The 14522-nt window shown below is 42.8% G+C and overlaps 1 protein-coding gene across 1 annotated transcript; it reads right to left on the bottom strand.

Moving 5' to 3' along the window:
• Positions 1 to 135: 135 nt before the first annotated feature.
• On the bottom strand, positions 136 to 12549 carry LOC115005581 (equilibrative nucleoside transporter 1-like; the record flags this gene model as incomplete). Its single annotated transcript, XM_029427455.1, has 4 exons — positions 12318 to 12549; positions 7127 to 7183; positions 6810 to 6891; positions 136 to 308 (listed from the first exon to the last, which is right to left on the bottom strand). Coding segments are annotated over exons 2-4 (281 nt in total), but the record flags the coding sequence as incomplete, so codon positions are not given.
• Between the last annotated feature and the right edge of the window lie 1973 nt (positions 12550 to 14522).

The raw sequence follows: 14522 nt of genomic DNA, 5'->3' as shown, positions 1-14522 counted from the left end.
ATTAAAATTAAAACATTTAAAACATAAATATATTTTGAAATTGATATATAAATATATATCTATATATAAAAGAATATATACATATATTTTAAAACAATAATAATTATAATAAATGTTTTAGTTGACAGCACTCACAGTGAGTGCAGGAAGGAGTTGAGGCAGGTGCAGAGCAGCAGCGGAAGCATTGCGCACATCGTCATCACATTGTTGAATTTGGCCTCCAGAAGGCTGCGATGCTCACCCGAGGCCTCCGTCTGATTGGCTAAAGAGTCGACCAATGAGGAGTCCTTCAGGCGGCTGGTGAAGTACTGCAGGCACAAAGAACTGTTGTTTAAAATAATGCATAAATACTACCCGATAACTTCCTTTATTTGTAAAGTTCTGTTGCTCTATACTAGAAATATTTATTTATTCAGTGTTTTGCGCTGATTTTCAGTTGTATCTTAAAACATATTTTGTACACAATTTACTATTCATCTTCAACAATCCGAATTTCTCCAGCAGTGACCAATATGTCATTCATTTACTTATTATTTTATCTTGATGATCATCTTATATTACATTCACACTAACAGATCTAATATCGGCCAAAATATATATGTTATCAAATGTTAGCTTGTAACGATGGGACCAGAACACAGGAAAAAGAACTCAAATGCACAACTCAGAGACAGATCTAGTTTTGGCAAAAATAGTCTTTAGTAGTAGCAAAAATGGGTTCGGTACACGGGAAGGCAGTCAGGTATCAAACAAAACAGGCAAAGGCAGAGTCAGGTCACGGAAGCAGGATCGAGGAAACCGGAAAGTCGAAGGCAGGAAACAGAAAACGGATACACAAGGACCAACGCTGGAACTCTATGACACAAAGGTACGAAGACGAACTGGCAACGAGAGAAACAAAACACACAGACTAAATACACCAGGAAGTGGGCGGTGTAACGAGACACAGGTGTAGACACTAACAAACAGATTGGAAACACCTGGGGGCAAGAAGTAGACACAACTGAAACGAGAGAGAACAGGTAAGTAAAAAAATAAAACAGGAAGTACAAACAATAAAAATGTAATGGACCGCAGGAACCCTTACAGTACCCCCCTGTAGGGACGGCACCTGCACGTCCCAGGAAACTCAGGAATGTGGGTATGATCCACAATGTTCTTAGTGGAGACCCACTGTCTTTCCTCTGGACCAAATCCCTCCCAGTTCACCAGGTACTGGTGACCCCTGCCTCCCCGTCTGACCGCCAGGAGACGCTTGACGGTGTAGACTTGCCCTCCCTCAAAGAACCGGGGGGAGGAGGGGGTTTGATTGCGGAGGAGGGGGTTTGGTTGCGGGAACCAGCAGACTTTCTTTCACTGGCTTGACACAAGCCACATGCAAGGTGGGGTGAACCTTCATAGACCGTGGTAGACGGAGCTTCACCGCCACCGGATTGATGACCTTGTCAATGGAAAATGGACCCACAAATCGAGGAGCCAACTTGCAGGACTCGACTCGCAGTGGGAGATCCCTAGTAGAGAGCCAGACCCTTTGTCCGGTAGAATAATCTGGGGCGGGAATCCGTCTCCGGTCTGCCATTCTCTTGTAAATAGCAGAACTGCAGAGAAGGGCTTGCCGAGCCTGGCTCCAGGTCCGATGACACGGGCGGACTAGTGTCTGAGCAGACAGAATGCTGGACTCTGCCTCCAGGTCGGGAAACAGCGGCGGCTGGTACCCATAGGCGCACTGAAATGGAGATAGACCAGAGGCAGAAACAGGCAAGGTATTATACGCATACTCAACCCAGATCACACATCCAAGTGATTGGATTCTGAGAGATGAGGCAGCGCAGGCACATCTCCAGGTCATGTGACAACAAGACCTCTGCTGTCTCTCTGGAAGAAGGAAGTTTAGGCAGAGCAATGAAGTGTACCATTTTCGAAAATCTGTCTATCACTGTTAATATGGTGGTGTCACCCTCAGACGCGGGGAGATCGGTGACAAAATCCAATGAAATCTCTGCCCAGGGACATGTGGCACAGAGAGAGGACGCAGGACATCAGAAGGAGGACGACGAGATGTCTTATTGCGGGCACACACCGGACATGCCGCCACATACTCCTTGACGGCCCTCTCTATAGATGGCCACCAGAACCATTGTTGGATGATGAAAAGTGTCCAACGTACCCCAGGGTGACATGAAAGGAGGGAGGTGTGGGCCCAATGAATGACCTGGGAATAAAGAGATTCAGGAACAAATATACGGTTAGTCGGACCTCCCTCTGGGACCTGAATGTACATGTTGGCTTGTTTGACCTTCTTCTCAATACCCCCAAATAACTGCCCCCACAACACAGGCTGGTGGCAAAATGAATGAAGGAGTTCTAGGAGTAGGATCCAGGTCAAACAGGTGTGACAGAGCATCGGCCTTCAAATCAAATCAAATTTATTTGTATAGCCCAATATCACAAATTATACATTTGTCTCAGTGTGCTTTACAGACTGTACAGGTTACGACACCCTCTGTCCTTAGACCCTCGCATCGCACAAGGAAAAACTTCCTAAAAGAAACCCCAAAATTAAAGGGGGAAAAATGGAAGAAACCTCAGGGAGAGCATTCTTGGCGTTCTTCGACCCAGGACGATAGAATAAGGCAAATTCAAATCTTGTGAAGAACAAGGCCCATCTGGCCTGTCTGGAGTTGAGTTGTCTTGCGGATCGAATGTACTGCAGGTTCTTGTGATCCGTCCAAACCAGAAAAGGATGCTCTGCTGCCTCCAACCAGTGCTGCTACTCCTCCAATGCCACCTTGATAGCAAGCAGTTCCGGCTACCGACGTCGTAATTTCTCTCAGCTGGAGACAATTTTCGGGATAAGAATGCACATTGATCCAGCTTGTTATCCTTCTTAGATCGTTGTGAGAGAACGGCCCGAGTCCTACATCCGACACATCAGCCTCCACCACACACTGCAGCTGACAAAGTAAAACTCATCTTCAGTCCCTGTAAAGCCTTCTCGGCCATGGAATCCCACAGGAATCTGACTGAGGAAGAGGTTAGGGCATGTAGAGTAGCAGCAATAGAGCTATAGTTCCTGATGAATCGTCTTTAGAAATTTGAAAACCCCAGAAAACGTTGGACGAGCTTGCGACTAGTAGGAGTCGGCCACTGAGTAACAGCACTGACCTTGGATGGGTCCATCTGAATGTTATTCTCTGCTATGATGAATCCCAGAAAAGAAAGCTTGTAGAAACGTGGAACTTGCATTTTTTGACCTTAACAAAGAGCAGGTTATCTAGGAGACGCTGTGGAACCTGGCTGACATGCTGAATGTGGGATCTGGAGAAAAGATGAGGATGTCATCCAGGTAAACGAATACAAACCGATTCAGCATGTCATGAAGAACGTCGTTTACCAAGGCCTGAAACACAGCTGGAGCATTGGTTAAGCCAAATGACATTACAAGATAATCATAATGTCCATTAGGAGTGTTGAATGCCGTCTTCCACTCGTCCCCCTCTCTTATCCTTACCAAATGGTAAGCATTGCGTAAGTCTAATTTGGTAAAAATCTTTGAGTCCTGTAAGAGCTCAAAAGCAGATATGATAAGAGGAAGTGGGTACAGGTTCTTAATGGTGATGCTTTTCAGGCCCCGGTAGTCGATACAGGGTAGAAGAGTCTTATCCTTCTTATCGATGAAGAAAAATCCTGCTCCCGCAGGCAACGATGAAGGACGAATAATCCCGGACCTGAGGGCAGAGTCAATGTAGTCCTTCATGGCCTCTCTCTCCGGGACTGACAGGGAATACAGGTGTCCTCTCGGAGGTGAAGTCCCGGGAAGCAAATCAATCGGACAATCATATGGCCGGTGGGGGAGTCTTATTGAACACCTCCCTGAGTTCCTGGTAACAGGACGGAACCCCGGTCCAAGAGCACATTCGCCATTGTAGTGCTGATAGACCGCCAAAACTGGCAACTCCGCAGTGAATCAAGTGTAGTGTCGAGCAAGTTTAAATATTTTGTTTCTAGTCTATATTTGCATCTTTTATCAATTATTATTATCAATTATTTGTAGGCTAATAGAGCAGACAATGTGTTTTAATGGGTTGTATGTAATAGCCCTGCTTGTTTTTAGTGTTTTTATGAAATATCTACATTGACTCCAAAATCATATCTATCACCCCTTTATTTAGCCCACTGCCACGCGAGCCACCAATTAAAGCTTGGCGAGCGGCAGGAGGCGAGCGCAATGAGTAACACTTCTCTAGTAGTTGGGGTAGAGGAATCAGCTTCAGACCCAACCTCTTAGCTAGTCCCCAATCCATGAAGCTCTCATCCGCTCCGGAATCCACTAAAGTGGGATGACAAAGAGCTCCAAAAGAGGAAATAAGATGAGCGGGTGTGAGAGTGCGAGAGGGGCTGCTAGCAGAGATTGTTCGGCTCACCAGTGCCCTCTTCTTTACTGGTGAGCCTTGCCTTTTACTGGACATCCGAACATAAAATGTCCCAATTCAGAGCAGTAGATACATCTGCCCTCACGACGCCACCGCTGTCGTTCCTCTGGAGACAACCAGGTCTGACCAAGCTGCTTCGGCTCCTCTATTCCAGCTGTTGGCATCGGCGAAACCGGCAATGGAACATGTGGATGGGAAGAGGGCCCCGAGGATGAATGAGATAATCTTGACTGACCCCACTGCCTGATAGAAGAGACTGTGGATCCAGCTCTCTCCTGTTCCCTCTCCCGGATCCGGTTGTCGATGCGGATAGACATGGCGATGAGAGAATCCAAATCAGATGGATGCTCGAGCGGAGCCAACAGGTCTTTAATGGGATCGGAGAGTCCATACCGGAAGCCTGATCATTCCAGGGTCCGAAACTCTACGGCGAAATCGGAAACCTGCTGCCTCCCCCGTCGAATGCCTGTGAGGGCTCTGGCAGCCTCTCGGCCTGGAGCTGTGTGGTCGAAAGTCTTCCGGAGAGTCTCCGTAAAATCCCCCAGGGATTGGCAGATTGGAGAGTCCCTGGCCCAGTAGCCCATGAATCTGCTCGACCTGAGAGATATGAGATTACGTACGCTACTCTGGTGTGCTCCGTGGGAAAGGAGGCTGCCTGTAGCTCAAAATGTAATCCGCATTGGGTCAGGAAAGCCCTACAGTTCTCCGAGTCTCCAGAAAAGCGTTCCGGTTGGGAGAGATGAAGAGCCGGGTACGAAGTCGTCAGGACGGTGGAAATAACCGAAACGGTCTGTTGGACTGGGGCCGCCATGGTAACTGGAGTGGAAACGGGAGGCCATATGTCCTTGAGCTGCGCCCCTAGCTGTCGAATCTGTCCGGACAGCTGGTCCACTTGGTTGCCAATGGTGTTCTGAAATTCGTTGTGATAATCCGTCAAAGATCTTACTCCCACGCAAACGGAGGAAAGTTGCTTGTCGAGACGTTGAAGACGAGCTTCCTGAACTTGGATCGCCCCTGAGTTGGCTGAGTCCATGTTTGGACAGTTCGTACTGTAACGATGGGACCAGAACACAGGAAAAAGAACTCAAATGCACAACTCAGACTTGTTTTGTCTGTATTTTCCCTGAAGACTTGTGTAATAATTACCAAATGTGGCCTATTGCTAAACACGTTTTTCAATCAAATATAAAAATAAACTTTCTGCACACAGGGACAGAAGTGGAAGTTACATTTGTAAATTACCTGAGACTGAATATGGATGAAAGAAACTCAATATTGGTATCTTTAGACTCAAGCACGACTTGCTTGTTTGCAGACGTGTGTTTTCTCTCCGGCTCAGTTACTGATGTTTACAGACTCCTCTGCTAACACTAGCATAGCATGTGGCATTCCTCAAGGCTCCGTGCTGGGACCCCTGTTGTTCAGTGTCTATATCTGCCACATTCTCACAGCTATGACGATGCACTGGGAGAAGAACGCAAAATACTACTAGTTGGTTTGATTCTGAATTTGGATAAAAAGAAATTCATAATCTTTGAGAATCGTTAAACAAGAAGCTTGTGCTAAATGAAGTAGAGAGAGAGTAATAATAGATAATAAATAATGCTGGAAACCATATACATATCAGGGACGTGCTGGCAGGGAAGGCAGGTGAGCCTCACCTGTCATCATGAAAAGTAAAAAAACAGTAAAAAAAAAATATATAAATAAATATTTGTCCAGTGGTCTGTGCTATAAATGTATTTTCTTACATATTATTATTTATTGAGGGATAAACAGAGTTCAGGATGTTTCGATTGTTTAATTTAACTTTTTTGTTTTGGATGTTTCATTTTCATTTTCGTTTGATTTGATTGTTTTGGCAGAGGTGAATGTTAAAGTTTTACATTTAGTTTATGGATAAAATATTTAAAAAAGAGTACGACTTGATAAGTGTTCCCTTCTTCCTGCTCTTCTACGGTCATGAAATACATATTTTATGAGTATTTGTGAGATTTTAAAGATTTTGCTGTATATTTTGGCAGGGCATTATTATTTGCTTTCGTCCCTATATTTTTATTTTATTTATGATTTTACATGTTCGAAATAAAATAACATATAATCTAAGAATACAATATAATATAATATAAAACAATATAATAATATAACATAATAATATAATATCATATCATAATATAACATTATAATATAATACAATATAATAAAATAAAAACATTTATTACGTCTTGTTATTTTTACAGGATCTTTTTTTTTCACTTTTGATTGTTTTTACTCAAAATGTTAACCATGTTTAAATTGTTCGTCCTTCAAAATAAAAGCTGGTTCAGAGCAGAAGATGGCGTGTGGGTGAAGAACAGACAGGAAGTGATGTCATACCATGGTAGCGGTCATGAAGAAGTTCCAGGGCAGCAGTGTCCCCAAACCGAGCATGAAGAAGATCAGCCAGACGCCAAAATACCTGCAGGAAAAAGATTTCAAAATAAAAGATTGTAACACTTTTATTGTGAAACTGACACAAATTGATTCAGTTTTTAGTTTCTGTTTAAAACACACAGAAGCTACTCACTGTGACAGATTTAGTCTTTAATAGAAAACTTAATAAATAATACAATCCTTCAGGATTTATCAGTTTCTTCAGCAAAAAATAGAAAACATTTAAATTTAAATATACATATTTAAATTGTTTGACTCACTTGTCTTTCGGTGAGCTGGCGGCCATTTTGCTCTGAGGAACTTAAGAACTGAAGACACTGAAAATAAACACATCAGACTTTAGCCTTTCAAAATAAAATACACATGAAATAACAAATCATAATAATAATAATAATAATTAAATACATTAGACTTGTATAGCGCTTTTCTAGAAACTCAAAGACGCTTGACAGAGTGAGTGACACAAAGATAAACATATAAACGAACAAACGAAAAAAGAAGGGAGAATAAGCAGAAGAGGTCAGAGGTTGAAGGTCGTGTTGAACAGGTGCGTCTCTGAGGGTTTGAGGTGGAGAGTTCCAGAGGGTGGATCAGCAATCGAGAAGGCTCTGTCCCCCCCATCTGGACCAAGCTCAGATCCTGGGGGGACAGAGCCTTCTCCATCACTGGAGGTTAGCAGCAGCAGAGCGGAGGCTGCGGGTGGGAGTGTGTCTGTGGAGGAGGTCAGTCAAGTAGGAGGGGGCAGGTTATGGAGGCTTTGTAGGTCATGAGGAGGATACTGTACAGGATTCTCATGTGGGATGGGGAGCCAGTGGAGCTTCTGGAGGACGGGGGTGATGTGGTCACGGGTCCGGGAGGGGGTGAGAGTTCTGGATGTGTTGGAGTTTATTGATGAGTTTTGCGGGTGAGCCATAGAGGAGGCTGTTACAGGAGTCCAGACAGGAGGTGATGAAGGCATGGATGAGGGTTTCTGCAGCTGTGGAGGAGAGGGATGGACGGAGACGGGCGATGTTTTTAAGATGGAAGAAGGCCGTCTGGTGAGATGTTTAGTGTATTTGTCAAATGAGAGGGTTTGATCAAAGATGATGCCAAGATTCGGATGTGAGGGGAGGTGGAAACTGAGGAACCGTCGATGGTGAGATTATGGGTGGATTTGGTGAGTGTTTTTGGTCCAATGATGATGATTTCAGATTTTTCACATGTCAGTTTTAGGAAGTTTATTTGTAGCCAGGATTTAATCACAGAAAAAATAACGCAACAAAAATATTAACGCAGATTAATCGCGCTCCTAGATGCCGCTGACACCCCCCCCGTCGCACGAGGCTATGTGATTAATCGCGATGAATTAATCACAAAGCTTGTAATTAATTAGATATATTTTTTTAATTGCTTGACAGCCCTATTATTTATATAGCCCAATATCGCAAATTACTCATTTTCAGTGTTTACAGGCTATACATACGACCCCCTCTGTCCTTAGACCCTCTGTCCTTAAACCCTCTGTCCTTAGACCCTCTGTCCTTAGACCCTCTGTCCTTAGACTCTCTGTCTTTAGACCCTCTGTCCTTACACCCTCTGTCCTTAAACCCTCTGTCCTTAAACCCTCTGTCCTTAGACCCTCTATCCTTAGATCCTCTGTCCTTAGACCCTCTGTCCTTACACCCTCTGTCCTTAAACCCTCTGTGCTTAGACCCTCTGTCCTTAGACCCTCTGTCCTTAGACCCTCTGTCCTTAAACCCTTTGTCCTCAGACCCTCTGTCCTTGGACTTTCTGTCTTTAGACCCTTTGTCCTTAAACCCTCTGTCCTTAGACCCTCTGTCCTTAGACCCTCTGTCCTTAAACCCTCTGTCCTTAGACCCTCTGTCCTTAAACCCTCTGTCCTTAAACCCTCTGTCCTTAGATCCTCTGTCCTTAGACCCTCTGTCCTTACACCCTCTGTCCTTACACCCTCTGTCCTTACACCCTCTGTCCTTAGATCCTCTGTCCTTAGACCCTCTGTCCTTAGACCCTCTGTCCTTACACCCTCTGTCCTTAAACCCTCTGTCCTTAGACCCTCTGTCCTTACACCCTCTGTCCTTAGATCCTCTGTCCTTAGACCCTCTGTCCTTACACCCTCTGTCCTTACACCCTCTGTCCTTAGATCCTCTGTCCTTAGACCCTCTGTCCTTACACCCTCTGTCCTTACACCCTCTGTCCTTAGACCCTCTGTCCTCAGACCCTCTGTCCTTAGACTCTCTGTCTTTAGACCCTCTGTCCTTAAACCCTCTGTCCTTAGACCCTCTGTCCTTACACCCTCTGTCCTTAGATCCTCTGTCCTTAGACCCTCTGTCCTTAGACCCTCTGTCCTTACACCCTCTGTCCTTAGACCCTCTGTCCTTACACCCTCTGTCCTTAGATCCTCTGTCCTTAGACCCTCTGTCCTTACACCCTCTGTCCTTACACCCTCTGTCCTTAGACCCTCTGTCCTCAGACCCTCTGTCCTTAGACCCTCTGTCCTTAGACCCTCGCACTGCACAAGGAAAAACTTCCTAAAAGAAACCCCACAATTAAAGAATTAAAGAGGAAAATATTGTAAACCTCAGAGAGAGACTGAGGAGGGATCCCTCTCCCAGGACGGACACACATAGATGTCGTGTGTACAGGATAAACAATGTAGTAGAAATACAACATGATGTGACAGAAATTATGTTTTGATCGAAAAAGAAAAAGAAAGGATGGATCCAGGATAATGTCAAAAAGGCTTCTCCAAATAGATATATATATATATATGTAAAGTAACTCAAAGAAAATATCAAAGCAATAGTAAATGAAATGATGACACAACTAAACACTTTGTATACGTCTATAATGCATTATAAACATATAATCTGCTTATAGAACTGTACAAGCAAAATACCCAGAATGCTTTATAACAATAATCATTAATTAGACCCTCTGTCCTTAAACCCTCTGTCCTTAAACCCTCTGTCCTTAGATCCTCTGTCCTTAGACCCTCTGTCCTTACACCCTCTGTCCTTACACCCTCTGTCCTTAGACCCTCTGTCCTTACACCCTCTGTCCTTAGATCCTCTGTCCTTAGACCCTCTGTCCTTAGACCCTCTGTCCTTACACCCTCTGTCCTTAAACCCTCTGTCCTTAGACCCTCTGTCCTTACACCCTCTGTCCTTAGATCCTCTGTCCTTAGACCCTCTGTCCTTACACCCTCTGTCCTTACACCCTCTGTCCTTAGATCCTCTGTCCTTAGACCCTCTGTCCTTACACCCTCTGTCCTTACACCCTCTGTCCTTAGACCCTCTGTCCTCAGACCCTCTGTCCTTAGACTCTCTGTCTTTAGACCCTCTGTCCTTAAACCCTCTGTCCTTAGACCCTCTGTCCTTACACCCTCTGTCCTTAGATCCTCTGTCCTTAGACCCTCTGTCCTTAGACCCTCTGTCCTTACACCCTCTGTCCTTAGACCCTCTGTCCTTACACCCTCTGTCCTTAGATCCTCTGTCCTTAGACCCTCTGTCCTTAGACCCTCTGTCCTCAGACCCTCTGTCCTTAGACCCTCTGTCCTTAGACCCTCGCACTGCACAAGGAAAAACTTCCTAAAAGAAACCCCACAATTAAAGAATTAAAGAGGAAAATATTGTAAACCTCAGAGAGAGACTGAGGAGGGATCCCTCTCCCAGGACGGACACACATAGATGTCGTGTGTACAGGATAAACAATGTAGTAGAAATACAACATGATGTGACAGAAATTATGTTTTGATCGAAAAAGAAAAAGAAAGGATGGATCCAGGATAATGTCAAAAAGGCTTCTCCAAATAGATATATATATATATATATGTAAAGTAACTCAAAGAAAATATCAAAGCAATAGTAAATGAAATGATGACACAACTAAACACTTTGTATACGTCTATAATGCATTATAAACATATAATCTGCTTATAGAACTGTACAAGCAAAATACCCAGAATGCTTTATAACAATAATCATAACACATTTATATATATAATATAATATATATTTATTTATCAAGCATTTTATAACGTGTTATAAGGTATCGTAACACTTCAGAACTGCTCACTGATCATAATGTATTTTAATTCCTATAGTTGTAATACATTAGAACCTTTTTTATAATGCATTATAATCACGGATCATTTATATCTAGAATCATATGGCGCTTTAAACAGATAATGCATTTTGTAAAAAGCTAATGAAATTGAAAGGTTTCATGTAAATGTAATGCCAAATTAGTACAAAATAAAATATAAAAAGTCACTAAAAGTTCAAGTTTATTTTAAAACCTTCCCATGTGGACATGAAGCGAATAAATTAAATACCCTCTAAGAATGATATAAGTTTTATTTAAAGGGGGGGACTGATCAAAGGGGTTCAATAAAATAATATGAAATAAATCTTTCCTTTCCTTTTATGGCCCAAAATTGTTTGTAGTTTTAGTAGCTAACTACACAAAAAAAAGCTAAAAACTCAGTTAATCAGTTAAATCACAAAGCAAATATGAATAAACTTGAACTACCAGCAAACTACAGCTGAATGTAGTTAAACCCACGAGTTTAATGTAGTTCTTTACTCCCCAACACTGAAATACGAGTCTCCAAAGTTTGTGAAGAAAAGCTTCACTGTGTGGAAAGTTCCTCATTATTCAGTCTGCAGGAAAGAGGAAGAATATCAACGTGACACACGACAGCTGTGACCTCATCACTGAAGCTCTGAACAGTTTAACTTGTTGTGTCTTCGTGATTTCATCATATTGATATTTATTGAAGTAATCGAGCTACATTACTTTATTATTGTGATACTTACACAGGTAATTAATAATTGCATTGGAATACATTTTTAGAGTTACCCTCCCACCCCTGGTGAAAGGTTTGTTTATATTTTCGTCTAAACAATTACAAAGAATTAATTTGTGGGTTGTTATGAATGTTTGCACATCGCTGCAGAACATTTGTGCAAGAAAAACATTCAGACCTCGATTTCAGTTTGAACAACGATGGCGATTTATCAGCTCAGTAAATATTACCTGATGAGTTTATGTCTCAGTCTGTAGTTTCAAGTCTTCTTCACATGATGTTCATTTAGTAACTTCTGTCCCGTCAGTGTGAAACAGACGAAGCAGCGTCTGCTTTAGGGCGGGCCTACCTGTGCGGGGCTACCTGTGCTCATGTTTCATCTCACAACTTTAACTCTTTCACACTTTGTGTTTTCACTTCAAAGTTCAGGTCACATTTTGGCCTCAAAATGTTTGTTCAGCGTTCAGTTGTATTTAGCTCCAAAAACAAAGATGGCGGCAAATAAAAAACATGATGGTGGCAAAAAACACTTTCTCTGTCTGGAAAGGTTTTTGTTGTGTGGACTGGAAACATCACACTAGTGAGAAACATTTATTATGACAAACAACAAAAGTCAGAACAAAGAAACCAGCGAAAGGTTTTACCTTCAGTTTCTCTTCCTGCCTCCAGATGTTCTACGTCCTTCAGATGTTCTACGTCCTTCAGATGTTCTACGTCCTTCAGATGTTCTACGTCCTTCAGATGTTCTACGTCCTGCAGATGTTTTACGTCCTGCAGATGTTTTACGTTCTCCAGATGTTTTACGTTCTCCAGATGTTTTACGTTCTCCAGATGTTTTACGTTCTCCAGATGTTCTACGTTCTCCAGATGTTCTATGTCCTGCAGATGTTCTACGTTCTCCAGATGTTCTACGTCCTGCAGATGTTCTACGTCCTGCAGATGTGCTACGCCCTGCAGATGTTCTACGTCCTGCAGATGTTTTACGTTCTCCAGATATTCTACGTTCTCCAGATGTTCTACGTCCGGCAGATGTTCTCCAGATGTTCTCTGTCCTGAGGATGTTCTACGTTCTCCAGATGTTTACCTCATCAGTCAGAGTTTGCTGCTGCAAGTTAAACCTCAACAACGAACAGCTTTGGTCTCACTTTGAAGAATTCTCAGTTACAGTTTCAGCGTCTCACTAAAATCAGTTTTCTGTTGGATTCTGGAACATTCTGGAACATTCTCTCCGTTAAAGTTTGTTTGCATCTCCTTCAGTCCGTCTCTCCAGTCCGTTGAGAAATCCTCCTTCCTGTCTCTGTCACGTTTTTCTGAATCTTCCTTCCTCACTCAGATCTTCTTTCTGCAGGTTCAGCAGAATCAGTGACCTTTGACCTCTGGTATCAGTCTGTTCAGTGGACTTTGTTTCTGTGTGAATGACGATGAGAAGATAACAGAACCAGGCCACAGTTTACTTACAGAGAGAAAATTATATTAAACTGCCTTTGAATCTAATCACATTCATTATTAAATATTCAGGACATTAAATACACAAAGCCTCTTCACTTTGTCCGATAAGGATTTTAAGGGATTATTTTTCCTGAGTTTAGTAACAGTTACAACAAACTGATTCCTGAGGTAAGATAAAAACTAAAATGTTTACCAGCTGAAGTTGTGTTGAATGGAAACAATTCTGTAACAATAAAAACGTTGTTGCTAAGGATGATTGTGCAACACTTCACCAACTTTAAGGAAATGTTTAAGATGAAAACACAACATAAGGATTAAAAGTATTTAAGGCTTTACTCAACACTTTGTTTAATACTTACTTACCTATTCATTATCTAATTAAGGAGAGAAGGTTTAGATCCTGAGTCTGCTGTTTGAGTCAGTATTTGTAGAAAAGTGAAGACAGCTGATCAATAATTAACAGCAGCTGTGATTAGTGTCAATGATTGCAGGACGAGGCTGCGCTCCGACAAACATCAGAAGTCTACATTAGGAAAGAGGAAAACTTAATGTTCATGTTAACTCTCGGTGCATTTCTCTAAGTGTAACTTTACAGTAGAGAGAAACGTGTTTACAGTGGGGGGGGGGGGGGTTGTGTTATGTGTTATATAACTCTCCTGTGTTCATTATATTAAGGCTTAGGGGAGGGGTGTGGTCTCTTTGAGTGACAGGTGGGGGTCTCAGGTCGCTAGCTGCTAACATTAGAAATCAAATCAAATGAATTTATATAGCCCAATATCACAAAAGACACATTTGTCTCAGTGTTCTTTACAGACAGGATACGACACCCTCTGTCCTCAGACCCTCTGTCCTTAGACCCTCTGTCCTCAGACCCACGCATAGCACAAGGAAAAACTTCCTAAAAGAAACCCCACAATAAAAGGGGGAAAAATTGACGGACAGACGTGCAATAGATGTTGTGTGTACAGGATAAACAACAAAGTACAAATACAACATCCATGTGACAGAAATGATGTTGTGTTGAAAAAGAGAAAGTTTGGATGAATCCAGGAAAATGTCAAAAAGGCTTCCCGGTGTCCAGCAGGACCAGGGCAGCAGGCGCAGCCACGATTCATGATCCTGACGTAAACTTTATCAGTGGCAACCTGCAACATGAGACACAGAAACTCTGGGTATGATGCCCCGGATGATGAGTTAGTAACATACATTTACATAAATGCATACAGATAGAGAGAGAGAAGAAGAGAGGGAGGGAAGGAGAGCAGGGAGGTGTCCCCCGGCAGTCTAAGCCTATAGCAGCATAACTAGGGGCTGATCCAAGGCAAACCTGAGCCAGCCCTAACTATAAGCTTTATCAAAAAGGAAAGTCTTTAGCCTGCTCTTGAATGTGGAGAGGGTGT

The sequence above is a fragment of the Cottoperca gobio genome, unplaced genomic scaffold, assembly GCF_900634415.1.
Source record: "Cottoperca gobio unplaced genomic scaffold, fCotGob3.1 fCotGob3_324arrow_ctg1, whole genome shotgun sequence".
In the NCBI taxonomy this organism is placed as follows: Eukaryota; Metazoa; Chordata; class Actinopteri; order Perciformes; family Bovichtidae; genus Cottoperca; species Cottoperca gobio.
Note: the sequence above shows the minus strand (reverse complement) of the source record. Positions and strands in the feature narration are given on the sequence as shown.